The sequence below is a fragment of the Salmo salar genome, chromosome 02 (genome assembly GCF_965601325.2).
Source record: "Salmo salar chromosome 02, fSalSal1, whole genome shotgun sequence".
Lineage (NCBI taxonomy): Eukaryota > Metazoa > Chordata > Actinopteri > Salmoniformes > Salmonidae > Salmo > Salmo salar.
Genome location: NC_138292.1, coordinates 21222438 through 21250281, shown reverse-complemented (window position 1 = coordinate 21250281; position 27844 = coordinate 21222438). Strand labels below are relative to the sequence as shown.

Here is a 27844-nt window from a genome sequence, read left to right as displayed (position 1 = left end):
AACTGGCTTTCTTCTCTTCGTTTAAATAATCATTCAAATCCTCAAAACAATTGATACTATAATATTTTCTATACTAGGCCGTTTATAAATTGACAATAGTTTGTTATAATTTCTTACCGAAGAGAGTATACCAAAACTGTGCGTCATCTGTGCGGTCCTCCTGGATCCAAAGCGCGTGACTCCCCTCATCACATGACGACAACCACTAACCTAGAGAGCGAGCGTACCAGAGCAGTGAAAAAGTATAAACAAAGGCTAATACAGCAACAAGACTACTTTTGTGAATAAACTAGAAATTAGAACTTGCGTGTGCATTGGCGACTTATTTCCCATGCTTTTAAGAAAAATGATCATGATCTGTTTTCGGGACATTTGTTCGTGCTGTGCTAGGGGTTAGCTTGTCAGTAATGTCCTTTTGTGATGTTTTGATGCAATCTGATCGCCTGTAATTTGTTGCAGTGATTGTTCACGCTGCTTTAATCAAGGTAAGTGTGCTTGATTTATAGGTTTCCATTTAGAAAGGTTGTAGGAAACTTTCCCCAGCAATTCAACTTGATTACACAGAAAGGTAATACATCATCAATGTTTACACTGAATCCAAAGACAAAGTATTGACAATAACACACCTCTGATCACCAGTCATCTCTCCCAGGCCAGGTGTTGGCCGTTCTCTCCCAGGCCAGGTGTTGGCCGTTCTCTCCCGGGCCAGGTGCTGGCTGTTCTGCCGCTATAGGCCAGGCAAAACAAATTGTCGACCTCCTATACCCCCGCCAAACTAGAATGGTCCCAGTAAACAAAATTACGTTAAAAAGCCATCTAACATATATATTTTCCAGACGTTGAAGTTAGGTTTATTTTAGGTTAGGAATGAAAAGTGAAGTACATCGGTGGAGTACATTAGAGTAAAGTAGGGTACAATACAGTATACTGTACTGTGCTACTGTACTGAACTATACGTTCCTATACTGTGCTCTGCTGTATTATACTGTACTCTAATTTTCTTTACTGACCAAACTTGTGAAACATAGATGTCTATGATTGGTACAGATTTGGTCTGGTAAAATGTTTGGGTCCGGACCGGATCTAATCTGAACCAATTATAGATGTCTATGTTTGAGCCAAATATAGGCTGGTCAGGACCATATGTCCGTGGAGGTTGAAATCAAGCCTGGACCGGACCAAATATAAATGTCTATGTTTGGTTCAGATTTGTTTTGGTCCATGGGTGTTGAAAGGCTGGTCCTACATTTTTTTTTTTAAAGATGCGGGTTCGAACAGCACCCAAAGAAGACGTTCAAAAGACATTGACCCATGCTTACTGAGGTGTAGCCTACAGTTTAGGCCCCCCTTACATTTTTAGAATGCCCATCCATGTGGTAGGCCTACCTTTTGTAAAACAGGCATTTGCATTGGCTTTATTAATCCTGATTCCTGTGACTAATCATTTTGGCTCCTTAAGCTCTGAATATCAACTACCAAACTTTATCAGAAGTTGTCCAGAGCCTATATGTAATGAGAATCAATGTGTTTACACAGCGGGAAATGCAGAAGTATTTTATTTTTCGCTATGATCATCTCATCAAAAATGTATGGATACAAACATGAAGCCACTGATTATCATGACAATTTAGCCCACTGGGTGTAACTCCTAGACAGTAAGTAGGCTTGGGTGGTATCCAGATTGTCACAACTTCGTATGGTCCCGTGTGGCTCAGTTGGTAGAGCATGGTACTTGCAATGCCAGGGTTGTAGGTTTGATTCCCACGTGGGACCAGTATGAACAAATATGAAAATATATGCACTCACTACTGCAAGTTGCTCTAGATTTCTTTTATTATTTAACTAGGCAAGTCAGTTAAGAACAAATTCTTATTTACAATGACGGCCTACCCTGGCCAAACCTGGATGACGCTGGGCCAATTGTGCACCGCCCTATGGGACTCCCAATCACGGCTGGTTGTGATACAGCCTGGAATCGAACCAAGGTCCGTAGTGACGCCTCTAGCACTGAGATGCGGTGCCTTAGACCGCTGTGCCACTTGGGAGCGTCTGCAAAATAACAAAGAAAAATGTTTTTTTAAATACCAACCTTGTGCGATTCCAGGAAATTCGGTAATAGCGGCATTGAACATGGGGTGCTTTTTTCAAACCCCACTAATACACTGAAATCCGAAGGTTAGCGTGTTGTTGGTACTTGGTCAGTTTAGCTTTGAAAATGCCGCCCTCGTCAATCTGCCACTGTAGGCGGCCTAATCCTGCCTAATGGGTGGGCCGGCCCTGTTCTCTCCCCCTTCAGATGAATGCTCTGGTAGCTCTCTGTCATTTCTGTGAGCTCCATGGCCCCCGAACCCTGTTCTGCACCGAGGCGCTGCACCCCCCGTCCCCCACACCCTCCCAGGCTGGTGCCCCCATACCCGGGGACAGGGAGTCGGACAGAGAGGGAGAGGGACTCACCATGAGGGCAAACAGCTCAGCTACACAGAGAGGAGACATGTGCGAGGTGAGGGAGATGTGTGTGTGAGATGAGTGAAGGGCTGAACAGACAGAATAGAAATTACATTGACTAATTTGTTTTGTCTAATAACTATTCTTTCTGGCCATCTCGTTTTCTCTCCCTCTTCCCCCCACTCACTCACTCACTCACTCACCTCACTCACTCACTCACTCACTCACTCCCCCCCCCACTCACTCACTCACTCACTCACTCACTCACTCACTCACTCACTCTCTCTCTCTCATTCACTCCCTGTCTCTCTCCATCTCTTTGTCAGGGCTGCCGGTCTCTCCCAGCGTCTCACCCTGGCTTCGTCAGTGTGGACAGTGAGACAGGCATCCGGTTCCTCAGCCACCAACACCCCAGGCAACCCCAGCTCTTCAGTGTGGTCCGCCAGGCCTGCGTACGCAGCCTCAGCTGTGAGGTAACCACCTGTGTGTTTGTTTGTGTGTGTATGTGTGAGCGTGCGTGTTGCCATTTTTCTTGCATTAAGACTCATGACTGTTTGTCAATACACAAGCCTTAAGTTAAGGGTGGCAGGTAACCTAGCGGTTAGAGCATTAGGACAGTAACGAAAAGGTTGCTGGTTCTAATACCCAAGCCGACAAGATAAAGAATCTGTCAATGTGCCCTTGAGCAAGGCATTTAACCCTAATTATCTCCAGGGGTGCTGTACTATGGTTGACCCTATAAACAAGACATTTCACTGCAGCTATTCGGTGTATGTGACAATATATAACAGGGGTCTCCAACCTTTTCTAGCGTGAGAGCTACTTTAAAAAAAAAAAAGTTTTTTTTCTCAAGCTTTCAAATAGGCACATTCTTCTTCTCTCCCCTGCAACTCTTCCGTGTCCTTACTGTACAATAGAAAGTAGTGCACTATGTTTTCTGTCAATATACCTGGTAAAATAATGGTTAAACAACTCTAAGGGGGGCCCTATAAAATATTTTATATATAGTTGAAGTCGGAAGTTTCCATACACTTAGGTTGGAGTCATTAAAACTAGTTTTTCAACCACTCCACAAATTTCTTGTTAACAAACTATCGTTTTGGCAAGTCAGTTAGGACATTTACTTTGTGCATGACACAAGTCATTTTTCCAACAATTGTTTACAGATTATTTCACTTATAATTCACTATATCACAATTCCAGTGGGTCAGAAGTTTACATACACTAAGTTGACTGTGCCTTTAAACAGCTTGGAAAATTCCAGAAAATGATGTCATGGCTTTATAAGCTTTTGATAGGCTAATTGACATCATTTGAGTCAATTGGAGGTGTACCTGTGGATGTATTTCAAGACCTACCTTCAAACTCAGTGCCTTTTTGCTTGACATCATGGGACAATCAAAAGAAATCAGCCAAGACCTCAGAAATAAAATTGTGGACCACCACAAGTCTGGTTCATCCTTGGGAGCAATTTCCAAACACCTGACAGTACCACGTTCATCAAACAATTCAAATCAAATTCATTCAAACAATAGTGCGCAAGTATAAACACCATGGGACAATGCAGTAGTCATACCGCTCAGGAAGGAGATGCGTTCTGTCTCCTAGAGATTAACATACTTTGGTGTGAAAAGTGCAAATCAATCCCAGAACAACGGCAAAAGAACTTGGTACAAAAGTATCTATATCATCAGTAAAACGAGTCCTATATCGACATAGCCTAAAAGGCCGCTCAGCAAGGAAGAAGCCACAGCTCCAAAACCGCCATAAAGCCAGACTACGGTTTACAACTGAATATGGGGACAAAGATCATACTTTTTGGAGAAATGTCCTCTGGTCTGATTAAACAAAAATAGAACTGTTTGGCCATAATGACCATCATTATGTTTGGAGGAAAAAGGGGGAAGGTTGCTAGCCGAAGAACACCATCCCAACCGTGAAGCACAGGGGTGGCAGCATCATGTTGTGGGGGTGCTTTGCTGCAGGGGGGTCTGGTGCAATTCACATAATAGATGGCATCATGAGGAAGGAAGCAAGGAGGCCTACAAACCTGACTCAGTTACACCAGCTCTGTCAGGAGGAGGGCCAAAATTCAACAAACTTATTGTGGGAAGCTTGTGGAAGGCTACCAGAAACGTTTGACCCGAGTTAACCAATTTAAAGGCAATGCTACCAAATACTAATTGAGTGTATGTAAACTTCTGATCCACTGGGAATGTGATGAAAGAAAAAAGCTGAAAGAAATAATTCTCTCTGCTATTATTCTGACAGTTCACATTCTTAAAATAAAGTGGTGATCCTAACTGACCTAAGACAGGGAATTTTTACTATGTAGTAAAAATTATGTAGGATTAAATATCAGGAATTGTGAAAAACTGAGTTTAAATGTATTTGGCTAAGGTGTATGTAAACTTCTGACTTCAACTGTATATTCCCAAATTATGTTCTCAGTTTGAATTTTCACTCTGAAAATTACAATTGTTCATAGAGAAACAATTCAATTGGATGTACTGAGTCCATGTCAATGCTTAAATCACAGCAGAAGACAATTTTTTGGGGGGTCTGGAAGAAAACAAAAAACGAATTATTTTGGAGTGTAGTTCCACTTTGCGCCTCTGGCCCTTTTAATCGTGCATCTAGGGTGTGAGGAATGTGCCGGTCAAGCGATGGTTCTGCGCTGCTGCTGCTCATTTCATGGCAAAGTTAGCAAATAACCAAATAATAGATACAAATGATATACTTACTCATGATATACTTCTGCCAGGTAAGCCTGGAATTGAGAAGGTTTTTGGGGAAGTGTTTCTATCAACCCACGAGATGGTTATCACATCAACTGGCTACACACGGAGTGATGAACAAATCTGTTCACCACACAGACAGACCGGTACAATATTGATGGAAATGAATTGGCAGCTATTGGGTGTGGCTTTTTAAGCCAACAGGGCATAACATTTACTTTTTAAGCCAAAATAACATTTACTTTTTGGGCCACCAGCCATTGTGGCAGGTAGATAAAAAAAATCTACCAGCCACACAGAATTTTGACCAGGCAAAATATTTTTTCCCCCGCTAAAATTACACCAACCAAACACTCAAAAAGAGAGCGCGCAACAGGACACTGTACTGTCTACACTTGGTTTGTTGTTTACATTAAAACGTTTTCATTAAATCGATTTTAATCCGAACTAAAGTTTTGTTACTAAGGATTCCACAACGCGGTTAGCCTTTACGGCTGGGACTGCAAGTTTGTGTTCCTTTTTTGTTGTTGCGTGGATTCCGCGAGTGCTAGCTGGCTGTACTACAGACACCTGTCGTCATCGTGGGAAAGACTCATTGTTATCTTTTTGTAAAACAACTGGTTGCAGTATAGAGCCAATCTGGATACCAAGCAGATCCTGAGGGAAATCGACGAGTACCAACAGCTTTACGCTATGGAGGAACAACATACCCCTTCGTGGAAAGATCCAACCACCTCACAAAATAACTTTAACACGACAAAAAAAAAGAAAAACAGATTTATCTACAGACACGGATGATTTACTTACCATTGAGGTAGAGGCTAGTGCTCTGGCTGGAATCCATGCAACAATGGAAAAGTTGTGTGAGGAGGTAGCAGGGCTGAGGGGGAGTTTGGAGTTCAGCCAGAGTGAAATTCTCAAGCTCCAAAGAGAAAACAAGACACTCACAGCCAAGGTAAAAATACACGATTCCAACATGGATTGTCTACTCAGGGAAAACAGGGTGATGAAGGAGACACTACTAGACATACAAAGTCGTAGCATGCGTGAAAATCAATTTTTTTCTGGTATTCCTGAGGACGCATCTAATAATCCAGAGGGCGCGATCAGAGAATTCATGTAATCCACATCGAAACTTCCTATAGAGACAGTAAACAAGGTGGCTTTCCACCGAGTACACAGACTTGGAACTCGGAGCGACAAGACCAAGGGTCCCCGACCGATCATCGCAACATTTGAACACTACCAACAAAAGGAGCTGATCAAAAGCAGAGGAAGGGAGCTTAAAGGGACCAAATTCGGTCTCAGTGACCAATTTCCAAAGGAGATAAACGAAAGTCGTAAGAGACTGTATCCGGTACAAAGACAACAAAGGATGGATGGTAGGCGTGCCTTTATCATTGTGGACAAACTCTTTATAGATGGACAGCTATTCTGAGACAGCTCCATAACACCATGGCTGTACTAAATTCTACAGGGACTTCAGGTTACGAAAAAAAAGAAGGTATGGGAACTGTTTAAAATATCTGAACATTATGAGGTGGATATGAACACACACGTACTCAACTACATGCTTGCTTACACATACGGACCTATACATACACACACACCTGATCTCGCTCTCTTCTCTCACTCCCTCTTTCTCTCTTTTCTCTTCTCTTCTCTCTCTCTATTGTCGAGAACTGTTTTATAATTCAATGTGTTTATTGTTTGTCTATCTTTTTATGTATTTGTCAACAAGTTTATATATATCAAAATAGGGGCATTGGTGAATAATAACATATTGTACGGAATACATTTGTACTGTTGTGAAGCCATCTCTAGAGTAATGCAAGGTCTCTCATGATCATGTGAAACGTCAATTGCTATGGAAATGCTGGGATGTGTTTTTCAATTATGTTAAAGGTAATTATGATGCAACTATGATGGTGATACGATATGGATTACAATTATGAATATTAAGGCTATGCGCACTACATGTTACACACATAGACACTCAAACATGCAAATTGGCAGAGTTATTATTTATTTGGACATCACACATTATAGTCTTACTCTTATACAGACATCATACACACTCTCATTATATCATATCCAATATCATACACGTCAACCTACTCAGATTTGTTACACACATAATTTGTCTAAATTTTCGAACATCTGTGGCATTGGCTCACAGGCAAACAGGCAAGGGAATAAAAAGAATATTGCTAGAACCTATTTCTTGAATTCTAAATATCAGACATTTGAAAGCTCTAGTTATGACCTTCAATATACCTCTGGTGGCAGTAACTTTACAATCACTAATTATGGTAAATTTAGCCTGAGAATAGTATCTAGTTATGGTAAGGGGTGAAATAAGTATAGCTAGTTATAATTGTAACGGTTTGGCAGATTATTAAAAAAAGATCAGTCTTTACATGGCTAAAAGAAAAGGAATATAACATATACTGTTTACAGGAAACTCACTCTACATCTTTAGATGAAGTTGCATGGAAAAAGGAATGGGGTGGTGAAATAATGTTTTGTCATGGACAAAGGAACTCAAAGGGTGTGATGATATTAATTAACAAAAATTTCGATCTGAATGTGCAAAAAATCAGGAATGATTCGCAAGGAAGGTGGATCCTTTTGAAAATGAAAGTGGACGAAAAAGACATTTGGCTCATTAATCTATATGGTCCAAATCAGGATGATCCACACTTATTCGAAAACATTTATACCAATTTATTGAACTTACAGGCAACAAATGATCTAATCATTATGGTAGGAGACTATAACACAGTGTTAAGTACCTCAATGGACCGTAAAGGTAATCACTCTACAAACTATCATCACCGTGCCCTTAAGGAAATCACAAATATTATGGACACATTAGAAATAGTGGATATTTGGAGACTAAAAAACCCCGACCTAGTGAGATATACATGGAGGAGACTTAATCAAGCTAGTCATCTTGACTACTTTCTTGTCTCTTTCTCTCTTGCATCAAAGGTTACAAAAGCTTGTTAATGGAATTTTATATCTTAATGATAATAATTAGCAATCAATAAACTTTGACTAATCCCCAAGGTTTGTAAGACAATGGGTTAATAATTAGACAAAGACTCAGCATCTGCAAAAGGTACATTCGGCTTTATTCAGAGAACGTTCTGAGGTCCAAATAACAAAGACATTTATTTTATAGTTCCCTCCCTGCTAAAGCACATACAAACTTCACAAGCACTAGATATATGAAACACTCCTCGGATTTCTCACAACCCAGCGCTGTCCGTGCTCCCCCCCCCCCCCCCCCCCCCCCCAGATTAGAGAAACCTTGGAGAGGTACCTCCCGGTTTTCTCCAAAGTCTCTCCAAGTTTCTAGGTCGGGTCAAACAGATGCCTACTGTTCTCTTAGGCCCACTAAAACACATACACATTTTGTCCCGGGCCTCTACTAGGCCTTATGGGACTAGCCATTCAGTACCTTAATTATTCATTATCCATGCTACATAACTATTAATTAATAATGGATTATTGATTAATTTACCTTTATTAGATAATTCTCTTATCATTCCACCCTTAAATGATTAAATAATACACTTTGATAATCACACGCTATATGAAAACACTATTAATCACACGCTATATGTAAACACAATTAATCACACGCTATATGTAAACACAATTAATCACACGCTATATGTAAACACACTTAATCACACGCTATATGTAAACACAATTAATCACACGCTATATGTAAACACACTTAATCACACGCTATATGTAAACACAATTGTGATACAAGAGTTAACAAAACCAATACATGAATATACATCTGATACTCATCAATGACTGTCCTGGACCTATTTCCAATTATGACACTTCATTTACAGGATTTTCATCATAATCATCATTAAAGGAACAGTCAACCTAAACGTTGAAAACGGTTTCATCAAACATTGGCTCCTCATGGTTAAAAGAAACAGAGCCATCTTCAAGGCCTGGAGGCCCGTATTCGCCATCCCACTAGTCGGAGCGCGGAATCGGTCCATATCTCACCATCTGCTGCGTCATCGATCTCTCTGAAGCTCTGGTGATTAAACCTCTCACACATGGGACAAGACAACATCCACACAACACAAGCACACTCACACAGGTGAAAGCAGCCCACAACACAGTACTCACAACACCTTTCCATTTCCCGAACATTTTATCAAACCATCCTGTCAGGGAAGTATCCACCCCCGAATTCTCTGCTAACTCATGAGCTAAGGTGGTTAAGCCAGCCAGGGCCTTAGTCACTGATCCGTCTGGAGCTGTGTTATCGGGGATGAAAGTACAGCATTCAGGTCCAAATATCACACACACACCACCCTTCTCAGCCAGAAGCATATCCAAAGCTATCCTATTCTGCAATACCATTAAAGTGGTCGCAGCTGTCTCTTCTGCTAACCCTTGAATCGCATCCCTGGTATAGTTGATGAACCGCTGTTGATTATAATAAATTTATCCAATCCACATTTTTATTGGTGGTCGACCACCAAAAAAAACTTGATTCCAATCCAGCCCATATCTGATTCCTAGCTTTGAACTCATCAGGCACCCCCCTTGGAACCGCAATGCTATCAATGTAAATTCTATCGTCGAAGGATCCTGACGGAGCACTCCTTCTCTCTCTTCTACCTGGCACTAGGTCATTGTCTTTGATAAGGGTGAGAGGCATTCCGAATTGTACCAATGCACAAGTAGTGGTCCAATTTGTAGGCAGGCTAGGCCACAGCTTCATACCCCCACACAACCACCAGACATCCGCTCTAGGCCTTTTTATCTCACTAAAATCCTCGAGACTCAACCACCCAGTCAGATCCCTCATTGTCTCAGTTGTCGTCACGTTCTCTGTCCTATTGCATGTCCTTACAGCACTCACGGGTGGGATGTAGGGGAAGTATCGGGCCAGACAATAATAGTCTCCTCCCGCGACTGTGAAAGAGGGAAGTCGAGACCTAGTGGGCACATGGGGATACAAATAATGCAATTCAGTACAACTGTCGTTGTCTGGCTTCCCTGTTTTCATGAACAGCTTTACCATACACGCCACACCCCTGGGTGAATTACTTCCATCGAGTGGAAAGGGAATGGTTGTCAACTGAGGTTTGGCTGTTGCGCATGCATAGCATTCTTCCTTGACCACTGACCTAGCGGTATACTGAATCCATTCCAACCATAGGTTAGAATCCCCAAACCCGGTTTCCACCTCTATCACTTTCTTTAGATTTTTCGCCTGAATTATTCCTACCGGTCTTTTGACTCTGGACAGCACCATGGGGGATATCCATGTCCTCAGGGGTTGTGCTTGTATTCTGGCTAGTCATGGAACTATCTCTCACCTCTAGCTTTCCTACTCTGAATGATACCATAGTGTCAACCGACGTCTGGTCAAATCCAACATACCATATCCCTAAATCCTCTTTCTTTACACTTTTAATGGCTATCCGTACCTTTATGCAATACTTCCCTTGCTCTGGGTTACAGTCAAAAACCCTGACCTTTACGATGCTCCATCTGTTTCTATATTGGGTGTGTGGATTGACATAGCCCTCTTTTTCTGTGTGAGCTATGACCTGATTCCATGAGTTACACAGGGATTTGCACAGATATCTTCCCCATGAAGTCAGAGTCCTAGACTGCCAGGAGGTTAAGGACCCCATTTGATCTACATAGAACTCTATTGAGACATCCTTCCCTAACTCTACTCTTACCTCCTTTCTGACCTGGTTATCGGTTCTTCTCCTAACTCTGTGTTTGTTCGACAGTGTCAGTGTGTCTTACCCTCTTGCAGTGTGTAATATGGACCCATGTGGCTCTTTCTGCTATTCGTACTGCAAAGGCTGTCACCAGTAGCACCTGGTATGGTCTGTCCCACCGTGGCTGTTTCTAGTCCTTTTTCTTGAGGGATTGGACCCAGACCCAATCTCCCGGTTGGACCTTATGCGTCACCTTACTCTGCTGCTCACCTGTTGGGCATAAAATCTTTGACATACGGGTGTGGTTATTAAATAATTTCCTCATGTGTTCTGTAATGGTATCTTCTGATTCAACATGACCCTGGTCCAGCTCTCCTAACTCAGGCATTCTATAAGGCCTCCCGAACACCTTCTCGAATGGAGATAATCCATCTTTGTCAGGGGTTATCCTTATGGTCATTAACACTATGGGTAAGCATTGTACCCAATTTCTACCGGTGCTTATGTGAGTCTTTCTTAACCTGCATTTAATAGTACCGTTCATGCGCTCGATCAGTCCGACGGATTTCGGACTATAAGAACAATGTTTCTTCATATTTATACCTAATTTCTGTCCAATGTTATCTATAATTTGATTGGAAAAATGGGACCCATTGTTGGAATAAATGGTTTCTGCTAGACTAAATCTAGGAATGATATCATGGCATAATTCCCTGGCCACTGTCATTGCATCTGCGGAGGAGGTGGGAAAAGCCTCTACCCATTTAGTGTATTTATCTATGATAGTTAGACACCACTTCTTTCCTTCACTTTTAGTGAGTTCAATAAAATCAATTTCTAGTTGTTGGAAAGGGTATTTCGCCTGGGGATATTCTCCCTGTTGTACCCTTTGTCTACCTTGGTGATTATTCTGTGCACAAATAACACATCTGGAACATTTTTTTAAAGTAGTTTGTGATTCCGTATGCTACAAAGTGTTTTCTTATTATTTCCACCATCCCTCCTGTTGACACATGGCTTTGCCCATGTATCAGTATTGCTGCATATCTAAACAATGACTTAGGTAATATGGGCAAGTCATCATGATACCAAATCTCATCCCATTTCGAAATCTCTTTTACTGGCGCTCTAGACTGGCAATCTTTTAATATGGTTCCATCTATAACTGCTGCCTCTTTTAAGAACTGCTGTGTCGGTGGCTGTGGCTTGAGGCCTGCCTTCTTTGCTTCCTGATCAGCTCTTCTGTTACCATTGCTAATACTATCTGTCCCTGTAGTATGTGCATCACATTTACAAATGGCAAACTTTTCTGGTAGAAGTACAGCATCTAAGAGATCCAAAATCAACTGGGCATGCGTAATTGGTTTACCAGAAGTGGTTACCATTCCTCTGTTTCTCAATTGGGCTGCAAAGACGTGTACCGTATTAAAAGCATAAGCACTGTCAGTATAAATGGTTACTCGTTTACCTCTCCCCAACTGACATTCACGGGTGAGTGCAACAATCTCAGCCTGTTGTGCTGAATAGTTTCTAGGTAGGGGCTCTGCTTCCAAAACCTCAACTTCTGTTACTACAGCATAACCTGTTGCATTTGTGCCGTCAGGGTTCTTCCTTGATGAGCCATCTACAAACATAGTCAGTTCCCCGTCAGGTAAGGCTAGATCTGTCAAGTCAGGTCTTGGTAAAACAACTTTCGCAGTCTCCGTTACAATCATGTGGGCTGCCATCTGTTTCAATTCGAACCAATATGGAGGGGTTCAAAGTGGTACAACGTTCAATTGTTAAATTAGGCATATTTAACAAAATTATCATACATGACAGATGTCTTGCTGGTGACATGTAAGCCATTTTGTGTTCTAATAGCAAAATGGATACTGCGTGCGGTACCTTTAGGGTCAGATCATGATAAAGTACCACTGAAGCAGAGTCTTCTACTGTCTGTGCGGCTGCCACCACAGATTGCAAGCACTGTGGCATAGCCTGGGCTACTTCATCTAATCGGGAGGAGTAGTAAGCGATTGGCTTATTTTTCCCCCCATGTTTCTGTGTTAATACAGACGTCATGAACCCCTCCCTACAATCCACGGTTTGTGTAAAGGGTCTATCATATCTGGGAAATGCTAAGACAGTGCTGGAAGTTAACAGCTTCTTGATGCTAGTAAACTGCTCTTCTGCTTCTCTAGTCCATGCTATCTTCTCTCTGGCTGCCATAGCTTTACCATATATTAGCTCACTGAGCTTTCCAGTCTGTAATGCAAAGTGGGGTATCCACGCACGGCAATAGTTGATCATACCAAGAAAACTCATCTGTTTTTTATTGAGTGGTTTCGGTGCTCCTAAAATTGCTTTTTTCTGGTCAAGTTGAGTGTTCTCCCTTCCTGTGTTATGGTGTGTCCGAGGTAGATGACCTCCTCCCTCCACAGCTGCAACTTTTTCCGGCTGACCTTATGGCCCTGCTCAGCCAAGAACTTTAACAGAGCTAGAGTGTCAGCTTTACAGCCCTCTTGAGAGGGGTTCGCCACCAAGATGTAGTCTACATATGTCAAAATGTGGCTTCCTTGTGGAGGGTCAAACTGGCCTAGGTTTCGGGTAATAGCCTGATTGTAAATCGTCGGACTTTCCGAAAATCCCTGGGGAGTCCTCGAGTACGTCCATTTGCTCCCCAGAAAGGTGAACCCAAACCACCCTTGACTATCGGGGTGTACTGGAATGCTAAAGAAAGCATTCGCCAAGTCTATCACTGTGAAGTATGCATTCTCGGGTTTCAATTGGTTTAACAATGAATGTGGATCTGGTACACATGGAGCCCGTGGAATGATACTCTTGTTAACCCCTTGTAGATCCATTACCATCCTCCAATCCGTACTTGGAGCTGCTTTTTTAACTGGGAACAGGGGAGAGTTACAAAATGCTTCATCACCTGGGATGATTACCCCTCCTTTCCTTAATTGCAAAAAAATTGGAGTAATACCTTTTATTGCCTCGGGTTTCATGGGATATTGCTTCTGATACGGCCTATGATCCAATTTAGGTACAACCTGTATTGGAACTACCCCTTTAATTAATCCTACATCTGCTGGACCTTTTGACCATAAGTGTTCAGGGACTTTTTCCAAATCTATTTCCTGTTCTTCTGTTAACAGGTACTCCTCCCCTCCAGTTTCTGACACACTCATCCAGATGTACAGCAGGAACACTATTTGCTCTCCAATTTAGTTTCCTGCGATACCTCTCGGTTGAGGGACTGTGTTGATCTCCACTACTCATGTCTACCCAGGTCATGATTCTCCTCCCCTGTGACACCCACTGGCCCATGTCCTCCCACCTTTCCGAGGGCTCCATGGCAAGAGATACATGGGGGCTCCATCTTTCTCGGAACAATGTCTGGTTCTGTGGAAGTAGCGCCACTTCCGCAGCAACATGAGTGCTGTCATAGTGTAACCACTTTAACCCTATAGTTCTCTCTGGGGTTTTAAGTAATGCTTCCTCATAGACAGGATCTGGACCTGGGTGTTTGTTATAGCAGAGAGTACAGTGTAAGTCATCGGGAGACATTTTAATTAGTCCTGGTACCAGTTGGTCTGAGAGTTCCATCAAGGTTTTAGGAATATCTGTTATCCCCCCCCCTCAGCAAATCCTGACTGTAACAATAACATGGTTCCCCGTCCCCACAGACGACCATATTGTCTCTAACAATGTATGCCTTCATTCCCCTCTCAGTGGGAGTGACTGCCACATTTAGTTTCGTCATCACATCTCTGCCCAACATGTTTACTGGGCATAGTTTAGATATTAGAACAGGGACAGTGGCTTCCCCCCAATTTCTAGCAACTTGTCCTATCTTGTGACAATTGAAACACTTGTATTCCTCTTTCTCTCCTGTCCTGCTATTCCGTTCTCTTTTGTCACCTCTACCCCTCTCTGAAATCTCTCCTAGAGTGGCCATCAAATACTCTGCTCCATTCCGTTCCTTCTCTTCTTTCTCACTTTTTCCATGCTGCTCATAGTGTACTGCATATCTCTTTACTTCTCTCAGATCTGCTAGCCCCCACCCTACGAGGTTCTGTTTGATGGCACGACTTATCTCGGGACACATTCCACTGAGGAAAGCAATTTTTAATTGCTGATAATACGGGGCATCAAATCCATCCACTACCGGGGGTTCTATTAACCCACTATTTGCGTTGAACACGTCCTTTAATCTCTCTACGTATTGGCTTATAGTCTCACTGTCTTCTTGTTTACACTCATGAACCTTAGAGAAATCTGCATGTCGGTGATAGTGGTCCCTCAGATTATTACACAGCTGTGTGATTTTCTCGACATACTGTCCATCTATCGCCCAGGGCACTACTATCAAATCACCATGTCCTGGTACCCAATTTCCCTGAACTGCTGCCCAATCTTTTCCCACCAGCTGTCTAACTGCTCTCTCTACTTCACCCGTGTTAAGTTTAAAGCTGGCTGCCAGAGCCTCCAAATAGCTCTTGAACCCATCCATTCCTGTCTTGGGATGTCCTACCCCTTCTACTGCCCTGGCTATATCCCTCTGAGTCCATGCTCTATATACCTCTAGTGTCGGCCCCTGTCCGTCATCCCCAGCTCGGGGGTTAGGTAAGGCTATCGGAGCGTACTGTCTGACTGTCCTCTCCTTCTCTTCTATCCATTCCGAATCATCCCCACTTTCCTCTTGTCTATTCCTATCCGGACTTTGGTTATGGGAAACGAGTCTACTGAGGGCTCTGGGTTGTGCAGCACCACTAACACGCTCTCTTCCCCTAGTTCCCATCTTTCTCCCTTCCTCTGTTTCTATCCACTTTCTCAATAAAGTTGCTAAATCCTGTCCTCCTTCCTGTGTCTCTTCCTCTCTAACTCCCTCAGCTCCCCGAGGACCAGCATACGGGGGAGGGGGTAACGGTACGGGCGGCACTTGATGTGGTTGTCTCCGTCTCACTACCACCACCTCGTTATCTGGGTTTTCCCGCCACCCCTGGTCTGCCAGGGAAGGGTACAATTTGGGCTTAGGTGGTGTCTCTGTGGGAGCCGTGGGAGTCCTCTCTGTCTGCTCCTGGCTACCCAAATCTTCATTCTTAGTAACTCCCTTACTCTTGGCCCCCTCCGCTCTTTTTCTAGCTTCTGCCAGCCAAACACGAGCGGTGTCAAGGCCTTCTGTACGCTGCTTCTCTGTCTTATCCCCACAGACCCTATGTATTTGTTTAACCAATGATTCCAATCTTTCAACATTTAAACAGCCATCAAAACCGTACTTCTTCCTCCATTTCGGCCCAAAATAGATGTTCCTCTTATCTTTTCCCAGCATAAAACGTTCATCTCCCGTTAGTACCGGGATCCCCTTAGAGGATTTACTACCCATGTTTGTTAAATTACTATCGTAGTTATTCTGCTCCTTCTCACAATCTAGAATTTTAGAAGGAGTATTCGTATGAATCCTGAATTATCTTTTATTCTATGTGTCTTTTACAATCTGTGTCTACTTGCAATTAATCTTTATGTGTATGCTATTTACCGTTGTTAATCTAGAATTGAAGAATAATTATTCGTATGGACCCTGACACGTTGTTTATATCTCACGCGTAGACGAACCAGTACCTGTCTTTTCTCGCGACTGTTGACTGAACAATATATTCACCTCACGCACGACTAATTATCTTTTACCGTTATTAACCTAGAATTGAAGAATAATTATTCGTATGGACCCTGACACATTGCTTCTATCTCACGCGTAGAAGAACCTGTCTTTTCTCGCGACTGTTGACTGAACAATATATTCACGCAACTAATTATCTTCCCCCTCCATGTGTGTGTTTCTAAAATTCTGATTATAACTCAATTTAAAACTTCTATCTGTAATTATCATATGTATTCCCTTCTCACAATATAGAATTTTCCCTCTAGAATGATCATTGTATGGACCCTGACACACTGTTTATATCTCACGCGTAGACGAGCCTGTCTTTTCTCGCGACTGTTGACTGAACAATATATTCACCTCACATGCGAACAATCATCCCAGGATAATCACTCTCTCTCTCAACTTTTTCTACAGAGGTGTCTGTTGATCGGACACTAGGTCGCATACGACTATGCTATTTTCCAGGGGTCGTAAAGCCCTAGTTAACAGCCTACTTTTCTGTCGTTCCTTGCAATTATTGACTCTAATATCCTGTATCTCACTCCTCTATATTAGGTTTCCCTTCACAATGGATAGGGGTTCCGCTAGCGGAACGTCTGTCCTCAACAGGTTAACTACTCCTATAGAAATGGTAGTCTGTCAGGTACTCAGCAGGAAGATCTGATTTCTCTATTATTAAAACAAGACCCAGATGGCAAATATAAAGACCCGGTCTATCTAAAAAAAAGCTGGAGGCCCCTTACCCAATGTTGTGATGCAAAAATACTAGCAAAATGCATAGCACTAAGAATTAAAAGGGTTTTTACAAGGTATTGTTCGTCCTGATCAGTTTTTTACATGGATGATACATTGGAGATAATATACGACAACTACTAGAAATAATAGAACATCATGAAACATATAAGAAGCCAGGAATGGTATTTATAGCAGATTTTGAAAAGGCATTTGATAAAGTAAGACTGAATTTTATTTATAAATGCCTGGATTTTTTCAATTTCGGTAATTCTCTTATAAAATGTGTAAAAATAATGTATAGCAACCCCAGGTGTAAAATAGTAAATAACGGCTACTTCTCAGAGAGTTTTGAATTGTCAAGAGGAGTTAAACAAGGGTGTCCGCTGTCACCATATCTATTCGTTATGGCCATCGAAATGCTAGCTATTAAAATCAGATCCAATAACAACATTAGAGGATTAGAAATCCAAGGCTTAAAAACAATAGTGTCCATGTATGCCGATGACGCAAGTTTTATGTTAACCTGTTATGGCTAGGGGGCAGTATTTTCATGGCCGGATAAAAAACGTACCCGATTTAATCTGATTATTACTCCTGCCCAGAAACTAGAATATGCATATAATTATTAGCTTTGGATAGAAAACACTCCAAAGTTTCTAAAACTGTTTGAATGGTGTCTGTGAGTATAACAGAACTCATTTGGCAGGCCAAAACCTGAGAAGATTCCATGCAGGAAGTGCCCTGTCTGACAATTTCTTGCCCTTCTTGATTATCTCTATCCAATATAGGGGATCTCTGCTGTTACGTGACACTTCCTACGGCTCCCATGGGCTCTCAGAAGGCGGCAAAAAGCTGAATCGTGGCTTTGCAGGCCCCGACTGAAAAAAAGTAGCGCGTTTGGATAGTGGCTAGAATTTTAGAAGGAGTATTCGTATGAATCCTGAATTATCTTTTATTCTATGTGTCTTTTACAATCTGTGTCTACTTGCAATTTTTCTCTCTCTTTGTACGTATACACGCTTTCCCGGTCGGAATATTATCGCTTTTTTACGAGAAAAATGGCATAAAAATTGATTTTAAACAGCGGTTGACATGCTTCGAAGTACGGTAATGGAATATTTAGAAATCTTTTGTTACGAAATGTGCCATGCTCGTGACCCTTATTTACACTTCGGATAGTGTCTTGAACGCACGAACAAAACGCCGCTATTTGGATATAACAATGGATTATTTTCAACCAAACCAACATTTGTTATTGAAGTAGCAGTCCTGGGAGTGCATTCTGACGAAGAACACCAAAGGTAATCAAACATTTCTAATAGTAAATCGGAGTTTGGTCAGGGCTAAACTTGGTGGGTGTCTAAATAGCTAGCCGTGATGGCTGGGCTATCTACTCAGAATATTGCAAAATGTGCTTTCACCGAAAAGCTATTTTAAAATCGGACACCTCGATTGCACAAAGGAGTTCTGTATCTATAATTCTTAAAATAATTGTTATGTTTTTTGTGAACGTTTATCGTGAGTAATTTAGTAAATTCACCGGAGGTTTGCGGGGGGTATGCTAGTTCTGAACGTCACATGCTAATGTAAAAAGCTGTTTTTTTATATAAATATGAACTTGATTGAACAAAACAAGCATGTATTGTATAACATAATGTCCTAGGTGTGTCATCTGATGAAGATCATCAAAGGTTAGTGCTGCATTTAGCTGTGGTTTTGTTTTTTGTGACATTATATGCTAGCTTGAAAAATGGGTGTCTGATTATTTCTGGCTGGGTACTCTGCTGACATAATCTAATGTTTTGCTTTCGCTGTAAAGCCTTTTTGAAATCGGACAGTGTGGTTAGATAAAGGAGAGTCTTGTCTTTAAAATGCTGTAAAATAGTCATATGTTTGAAAAATGGAAGTTTTTGTATTTTTGAGGAATTTGTAATTCGCGCCACGCCTATCATTGGATATTGGAGCAGGTGTTCCGCTAGCGGAACGTCTAGATGTAAGAGGTTAAGCCCGCAAGCTAGATCCCAACAATGTCTCATTAAAGATCTAAACTTTTCTGGACTAAAACCTAATTATGATAAGTGTACAATATTACGTATTGGATCCTTAAAAAATACAACTTTTACATTACCTTGCAGCTTAGCTATAAAATGGGCTGATGGTGAAGTAGACATACTCGGTATTCATATCACAAAATATATAAATAAGCTCTCCACAATGAATTTCAATAGAAAACTTGTAAAAATAGACAAGATCCTGCAACCATGGAGAGGTAAATACCTGTCTATTTATGGAAAAATTGCCCTGATTAACTCCTTAGTCATTTCTCAGTTTACTCACTTACTTATGGCGCTGCCTACTCCTGATGATTCGTTTTTCAAATCATATGAGCAAAAAATATTTTGCTTTATCTGGGATGCTAAACCAGACAAATTAAAACAAGCCTATCTACATAATGAATATGAATTGGGTGGGTTGAGATGATTAAATATAAAAGCACTAAACCTCTCTCTAAAAGCTTCACTCATTCAAAAGTTTTATTTGAACCCTAAATAGTTCTCAAGTAGATTAATAAGAAAAGCTCATCCATTGTTTAAAAATTGCCTTTTTGCCTTTGTGCAGATTGCCATGTCTCATTTTCGATTAATTGAAAATGATACTTTTTTCAAAGTATCTGTCTTTTTCAAACAAGCATTGCAGAGCTGGCTACAATTTCAATTTCATCCCACCGAAAAGATAGAACAAATATTATGGCTGAACTCAAATGTGCTGGTTGATAAAATACCTGTATTTATGGGAAAGATGTTTGAAAGGGGTATTTTGTTCTTAAATTATATTGTAGAGTTATGTCCTTCATGGAGTTATCAGAATTGTACGGGAAGGTCTGCTCAATCCAAGAGTACAACCAATTGATTACAGCATTGCCCCAAAAATGGAGGAGGCGGGTGGCAGCGGGAGGAGGTAGGGAACTGGTCTGTCTGCCCAATATAAAGGATCAAAACTAGCGGAGGAATAAAAATAGCATAAATAGGAAAGTATACCAGTTTCATTTGACGACCAGGATGTTGACAACTGTGCCATACAGATTGCAAAATAGTTAGGAACAGATTTTTTATGTACCGATTCCATATTGATATATAAAACAACGCAACATTCAAGACATATTATATATGTTACGGATACAGGTATCCTGTGTGTGTTTGTTTTCTCTCCTTCTGCCCTAGTTACAGGTGGCAGTCATCAGTCGCCAATCTGAAGACACACCTGCTCCTTTTCCCTTACCCAATCACATCCCCTTTCCCTTGGTTTAAAAGAAACCCAATCAGTTGTCTCGGGAGCTATCTCTCTTTTGTATTTGCGCCTACATCTCACATTGTCCGTTATCATGTGAGTATGTTTTGCTGTGGTGTATGGCTGTTTGTTTGTTGGTGGGAAAAGGGGATACCAAGCCAAGTCACCCTTGGGCATACATTACCCGTAGGAAAACTTTGTCTAAGTACCCTAGTTAGAACTGGGGTACTTAGAACTGGGTGGACCACCCACTGTATTTTATTGGTTAGTTGGCTAGCTGTTCTTGAAGCAGGCAAGACTAGCCTAGGTTTCTTTTTTAAATATTTCCTTGGGTCCAGCTCAGCGCCCCCCCCCCCCCCCCATTACCGTATGTTTGAAAAATAAACCTAAAGTGTTTGACAGTAGGTTTAGGTTGTCTGTTTTTAGTTCTCACTGTTCCTTTTCACTGTTATGATTTGCATGAGATATGTTACGGGTCTTGTTTCCATCCCCCCCTAGACTGCAGGGCCAAAGGGGTTCGTAACAATATAGAATTCTTGCCACCAACAAAATGTTGAATATTTGGGGAATAAAATCATCGAAGCTCAGCAGATTTTGTTGTGAGGATACAGAATCAATAGACCATTTATTTTGGTATTGCCCTCAGGTAGCCTGTTTCTGGTCTCAGGTTCAGGAATGGCTGAAAATGCATAGCATTGATCTAAAATTGACCCTAGAAATAGTACTGTTAGGAGATCTGGAGAGACCGGGTCAGTCAATTACTAATATACTAATACTCTTAGTAAAAGTATTTATCTTCAACACACAATCTGTAGATTCTATTCGATTGGATAGATTGAAATTGTACGTTAAACATCATAGCATAGTTGAAAGATATGTGTTGTGTAGAAACACGAAGTGGGTGGCCAGCAGAGATAGATGGGATGGGCTGAGGGAAGCTGAGGGTTGGTATGTGGAATTGGAGACAAGTGGGAGTGGAGTTGCTGTGTGAGAGAGAGAATGATGGTCAAAAGATAAAGGGGGGAAAAAAGTCAAAATAAAACATAATAAAAGTACATTTGAATGACACTAAGTGGCAGTGTTTTTACAACTTTTTTATTTTTTAAATTTCACCTTTATTTAACCAGGTAGGCTAGTTAAGAACAAGTCTATATACAGTGTGTGCAAATGGCATGAGGAGGTATGGCAATAAATAGGCCATAGTAGCAAAGTAATTACAATTTAGAAGATTAACACTGGAGTGATAGATGATGATGAGCAGATGATGGTGTGTAAGTAGTGATACTGGTGTGCAAAAGAGCAGCAAAGTAAATAAAAACAGTATGGGGATGAGGTAGGTAGATTGGATGGACTATTTACAGATGGACTATGTACAGCTGCAGCGATGGGTTAGCTGCTCAGATAGCTGATGTTTAAAGTTAGTGAGGGAAATGTAAGTCTCCAGCTTCACCGATTTTAGCAATTCGTTCCAATCGCTGGCAGCAGAGAACTGGCAGGAGAAGCGGCCAAAGGAGGTGTTGGCTTTGGGGATGACCAGTGAGATATACCTGCTGGAGCGCGTGCTACGGGTGGGTGTTGTTATCGTGACCAGTGAGCTGAGATAAGGCGGAGCTTTACCTAGCATAGACTTGTAGATGACCTGGAGCCAGTGGGTCTGGCTTTAACTAAGGCCGGTTTGCCTGAGGCTGATGCCATGCAGGTGTTTGTACACATGCATATACACACACTCTCATTCAAATAAACTCATACAAGAACACACACATACATGTAATAGTGCCAGACATGCACACAAACATATAAAGTAGGCATTGCTGTTATGATTTCAGTTGTCCTTGATGTCCTTTGTTTTAAATTCATTCTTTTTTTCTATTTTTTTTTCATTGTTGTTTGCTGTTTTCTTCTGTCTTTTCCTTTTTTCTCTTTAGTTCATTCTCTTGGTTGTTGGTGCATTGGGGGGTTCTTGGGGGTGGGGAATGGAATTAATTGTATTTTTTTATTTATTTTCTTCCGGGGGTGGGGGGTGACTGTGGAAGGGGTCTCGAATGGTTGAGGGACAGCTATTGGGGAACTGTGGGGGGATCTTGGAGGGTTCGGGTTTCACAAGATTGTGCATGAAAAAGGAAACTATGACATACATATATTTTATATCACTATCATGCACACGCACCCTCACACATAAGGATGGCTCTGTTGCAGAAAAAGACTGGTACATGTTTGATAGTGTCTTGATGCTGTAGTGTTTGTCCTTCATGTTCTAATACTTTAATGTTACCCCTTCCTTGTGTTTTTTTGTAATAAATAATTATAAAAATGTAAATAAAAAAAAAACACTCAAACAGATGACATTCTTTTTAATGTTTGTAGTAAGAAGTAATTATATTGTTTAATTTCATTCTTTTAACCAAAATATCACAGATGAGACAAAAATGTTCACCTGCACCTTTATGGTAACGTGACTTTAGGCCCTGGTGACTAACCAGGGGTGGGATAATGTCAATGTTGCGTTGATTAGATAGTTGCTGGGTGCTTGCGGTGTCTGAGTCTACTTCTGAGATTTGTTTGTGGTGGAACACGTGAAAATTGCATGTACTTTCAGAATTGTTTGGCGAGCTACTTATTGGTGGGCTGCGAGCTACTGCGTGATCTACCTGTTGGAGACCCCTGATAGATAGATAGATAGATAGATAGATAGATATCACAGGAGGTTGGTGGCACCTTAATTGGGGAGAACGGGCTTGTGGTAGTGACGGGAGCGGAATCAGTGGAATGGTATCAAATACATCAAACATGATTTCCAGGTGTTTGATGCCATTCCATTTGCTCTGTTCCTAATGTCTGTTCTCCCCTCAGTACCCTCCCTCTCTCATCTGCCTCTCTCCCTCCCTGCCTCTTTAGGTGTGTCCAGGTCGTGAGGGTCCTATCTTCTTTGGGGATGAGCAGCATGGTTTTGTGTTTTCTCACACATTCTTCATCAAGGACAGCCTGGCCCGGGGCTTCCAGCGGTGGTACAGTATCGTCATGGTAGCCATGGACAGGATCTACCTCATCAACTCCTGGCCCTTCCTGCTGCGCCACCTCAGACTCACTATACAGAGTCTCCAGAGCACAGCACTGAAGGTAAGGACACACACACACAAACTAACACACCATGTTAAATGTATGGGACATAGATATATACACACACATTAAAACACACTTACTATTCATAACGTGAACATAAAACATAAGACAAATAAACATGAACACTAACTCTTACTATCAGACAGAATAGGGGGGCCATGTTTGACTTCTCTCCCTCTTATTTCTCCCCCCTCCCCCTATCCTCTACAGGTGTTTGACAGTGAGCAGTGTGTGTGTCCTCAGAGGGCGGTGAGGATGAACAGTGTGTTCTCTCCTGCTGTCTTCCCCCACCAGAGGAGTGGTAACGCGGCCCGCTCCCTGCCCTCCCTCACACAGCACACCAACCTCTGGGCCAGCCTGCACTCCTCCTTCAGCTGGTGAGACAGCTAACTGTCGCTAATGATCACTAAGGTTAATCTAAACAATAGCAGACATACAGTCAACATCAGGGGTGGTCGTGCAGTGTTCTGTCTATCCCAGTTGTTTGATACACTCTCTTGTGTTTTCTCCTCTCCTGCAGGTTACTGAAGGCCTGTGGTAGTCGTCTGACAGAGAAGCTGCTGGAGGGAGCTCCCACAGAGGACACACTGGTGCTCATAGAGAGACAGACAGGTACGCACTGGTGCTCATAGAGAGACAGACAGGTATGCACTGGTGCTCATAAAGTGACAGACAGGTACGCACTGGTGCTCATAGAGAGACAGACAGGTACGCACTGGTGCTCATAGAGAGACAGACAGGTACGCACTGGTGCTCATAGAGAGACAGACAGGTACGCGCTGGTGCTCATAGAGAGACAGACAGGTACGCGCTGGTGCTCATAGAGAGACAGACAGGTACGCACTGGTGCTCATAGAGAGACAGACGGGTATGTGCTGGTGCTCATAGAGAGACAGACAGGTACGTGCTGGTGCTCATAGAGAGACAGACAGGTATGTGCATGTGCTTATAGAGAGACAGAGGTATGCGCTGGTGCTCATAGAGAGACAGACAAGTAGGCCGAATGTTAGACAGGTACACGCTGGTGCTCATAGAAAGACAGACAGGCAGACAGACAGGATAACTCTAGAGGTGGGAGACACCGTGAGACCAGTTTAACACTAGTCAGAGAGACATATTACCCCATATGGCTCAAGTTAAAAGAAGTGAATAAAAAGGGTGTGATCTGATATCAGGGTAAAGCGTTCCTGACTGCATTATCATGAGAAGTCATGTGTTTTCCCAGTGTGTCAGAGTGGAACAGGAGTCTGTATCTACAGTAAACGTGTGATTAACACGGTTAGACCATGAGGACAGAGAGCTACAATGTGATTCACTCAACCATATCACACACATTCCATTCTGATTACCATTTTTGGGACAAAAATGTTTCCATTGCTCCCCCCTGTTCAGCTCTATTATTGCAAGTCACTATGACACTTGAATACTTCCAATCAGGAAAATAGTTGCAATTGTTACTTTGTTCACTATCCTGGCTAAATCAATTTAAATAAAATAACAGTATATATACAGTATATATCTTGGAATAAGTCCCGATATTGGGTGTTTTGTAGGTCTTTTTAACAATGTCCTGTTGTCTTCAGAGCAAGAGGAGGAAATGAGTTGCTGGGAAGGAGCAGAAGGGGGCGGGACTAGACCCCAGTGCCACCAATCGGAGAGCGAGCTGTACAGAGACTTCTTGTTTGACGAGGGGAAAGCAGAGGGGTATCCTGGTCCAAAGTTCAGGTCCTTGAGACATTTAAGACAGGTAAACATTGGTGTGCCTTTCTCCCTACCACATCATGAACACTTTCATTTCTAGCACATCATATGTCATACTTAATTCTGTTAACCACTTGGTTTCAAAAGAAACAACTTTGTGAACCAATTGGTTAAAGAGGGAAACCAATATCAACTTATTTTGTGAATGCATTTCCTGGCTGTTTCCTTGTGATGATATCTGTTATCTGATTGGTACACAGGTACTCGGTACCACTGATTTCCGCCAGCTAGCATGGCACGTGCTCATGGGAAATCAGGTCATATTGAGAGGGGCTGACCCAGGGCTCATCCATTCAGCATTCACCATGTTGAAGGTCAGCCAATCAAAAGTTTACTCATCGTATCCCCCTTTAAAGAATATTCCTCCTAACATTCATCGTTAATCACATGGTTTGGTATATATCCCATCAGGCCTTGCTCCCGGTGGGCTGTGTCCGCTCTGTGACGTACAGCGCCCAGTATGAGGAAGCATACCGATGTAACTTCCTGGGCCTCAGCCCTGACGTGCCCATCCCCACACACGTCAGCTCCTCAGGTACACAAACCCAGAATACATCACTGTGGTTACTGCTCTATTTGGAGGTCTGCTTATAATCACTATTACATATGATAGTAATATGCTAATAATAAAATACTGCGTGATAATGATATTAGTTATAAGTGCGAACAGAACAATTTAACAAATAAAAGGTTTTCATAAGGTTTCAAATCCTAAAATACGTCCATCTTGCTGTGTCCCTTCCCAGAGTTCTCAGTGTTGGTGGATGTGGTCAGTGTGGAGAGGGGCTCTCTGTACTCTGCTGCTTGTGGAGAAAACATCCTCTCACTCTATCAGTTCAACATCAGCAGTACCAACTCACAGCCTACAGATAAAGGTGAGGATATACCCCATCTGGACAATATACATCATCAACATGAAGGTATACATTATACATGTCTTCTTCAAGACGCCTCTAGTTGTTAACAATCATGGCAAAGGTCAAAGAGATGCAATTAGTCGTGTGAAATTTCCCTCCATTAACTTTCCAGTTTCAATCTATTGACCTGCATCTCTCGTGCTCTCTCCCTGTCTCTCTTCACCCCTATCATTCCCTTGCTCTCTATCCTTCTCTTTCTTCCCCCCACCCCTCTCTCAGGTCCCACTTTGTTGAATAAGATCGAGGTGGCGTTGTCCAATGAGAACCTGTCAGTGGATGTGGTCTCTCACTGTCTGCTGTGTCTGAAGGAGGAGTGGATGAAGTGAGTAACAACAACCCCTCTGATAATCAGGGAATTTCCCTAAACTTTGAAGTTTCATTTCTTTGGCTTTTTCTAAACAGAGGTATGTAGGTATGCAACTGTAGATAGTGGGGCATTAAAGAGTCAAACAAGTCCCCCTATGAAACCCCCCAAAGCCCCAGCCTGGTTACATTGGCTGTGCAGTACAGGATGATGTGGAATGCTTAATGTAGTCCAGAATCATTGGGAAATTCCAATAACTCCTCTCCCTCCCACTTCTCTCCATACCCATCCTCCCCTTAACCCCCCCTCTCTATCCCTTCAATTCCTTAGTAAAGTGAAGGTGCTGTTTAAGTTCTCCAAGGTAGATGGGCGTGGGAGGGAGGACACCCAGAAGGTGTTGGCCCTGCTGGGTGCCACGGGGCCTGGGGAAGAGGACAACGTCAGGCTGCTCAAGTTCTGGATGACGGGACTCAGCAAGACCTACAAGAGCCATCTGATGACCGCTGTCAGAGGAGGGGAGAGGCCCCTTAGCCAGTGAGAGAGCAGTGGAGGAGAAGATGAGAGGTAGTGGGAGAGACCATACAGCTGGAGTGAAATATACTGTATCTCAGTATAGGAGGCTGGTGGGAGGAGGTATTAGGAGGGTGGGCTCATTGTAATGGCGGGAATGGAATAAATGGAACGGAGTCAAACGGGATTTCCGTATGTTTGATGTGTTTGACACCGTTCCATTATTCCTTTCCAGCCATTACAATGAGCCGGTCCTATAGCTCCTCCCAGCACCCTCTGCGTGTATCTACTACTGTATTTCGAACGGACAGAGAGAAAGGGAAAGAAAATGAGTGTGAATGAGTGAGTAATGACAGATCGACTGACTGAGGGATATGTTTGTGTCCAGGTGCTGACTTGATTAAAATCCATCCTTCACAATAAAGAACAAAAAGCCACTTCATGGGTCAGTTTTAAATTAATAATTTATTCAGATACATTATGTAAAACGTAATAAGTAATTAGTATCTGTTTTTTTTGTATTAATCAAAGGGAATTATTATTGGAACACTATCCACAACTTTATGTCTAACTTATTATAAAAGTTTCAATAGTTTGTTAACACATTGTACAGAGATATTCAAATAAAAGAACTGCTTGAGCTGAAA

General features: G+C 42.1%; 1 protein-coding gene and 1 long non-coding RNA gene across 3 annotated transcripts in view; one reads left to right on the top strand and one right to left on the bottom strand.

The window, feature by feature from the left end:
- Positions 1 to 209, bottom strand: part of LOC106577145 (uncharacterized) — a 5720-nt gene extending 5511 nt beyond the window's left edge. For both annotated transcript variants that reach the window (XR_014380288.1, XR_006760118.2), the window contains exon 1: positions 118 to 209. This is a non-coding gene — a long non-coding RNA (uncharacterized LOC106577145). The remainder of the gene's footprint in view (positions 1 to 117) is intronic.
- LOC106577129 (folliculin) lies at positions 186 to 27844 on the top strand. Its single transcript, XM_014154888.3, has 12 exons — positions 186 to 485; positions 2297 to 2500; positions 2772 to 2918; positions 23481 to 23702; positions 23916 to 24082; positions 24226 to 24317; positions 25289 to 25452; positions 25667 to 25780; positions 25878 to 26001; positions 26213 to 26341; positions 26603 to 26705; positions 27018 to 27844. Exons 2-12 carry the CDS (start codon positions 2297 to 2299, stop codon positions 27223 to 27225), a joined length of 1674 nt encoding a protein of 557 aa, XP_014010363.1. The 5' UTR covers positions 186 to 485; the 3' UTR covers positions 27226 to 27844.

What these genes read in the sequence shown, in the direction of transcription:
- LOC106577129 (XM_014154888.3), top strand. Translation starts at nt 2,297, where the DNA reads ATGAATGCTCTGGTAGCTCTCTGTCATTTCTGTGAGCTCCATGGCCCC. An exon ending in CAGCATTCACCATGTTGAAG is followed by an intron (nt 25,781 to 25,877) that starts GTCAGCCAATCA and finishes ATATCCCATCAG; the next exon opens with GCCTTGCTCCCGGTGGGCTG. An exon ending in CACACACGTCAGCTCCTCAG is followed by an intron (nt 26,002 to 26,212) that starts GTACACAAACCC and finishes GTCCCTTCCCAG; the next exon opens with AGTTCTCAGTGTTGGTGGAT.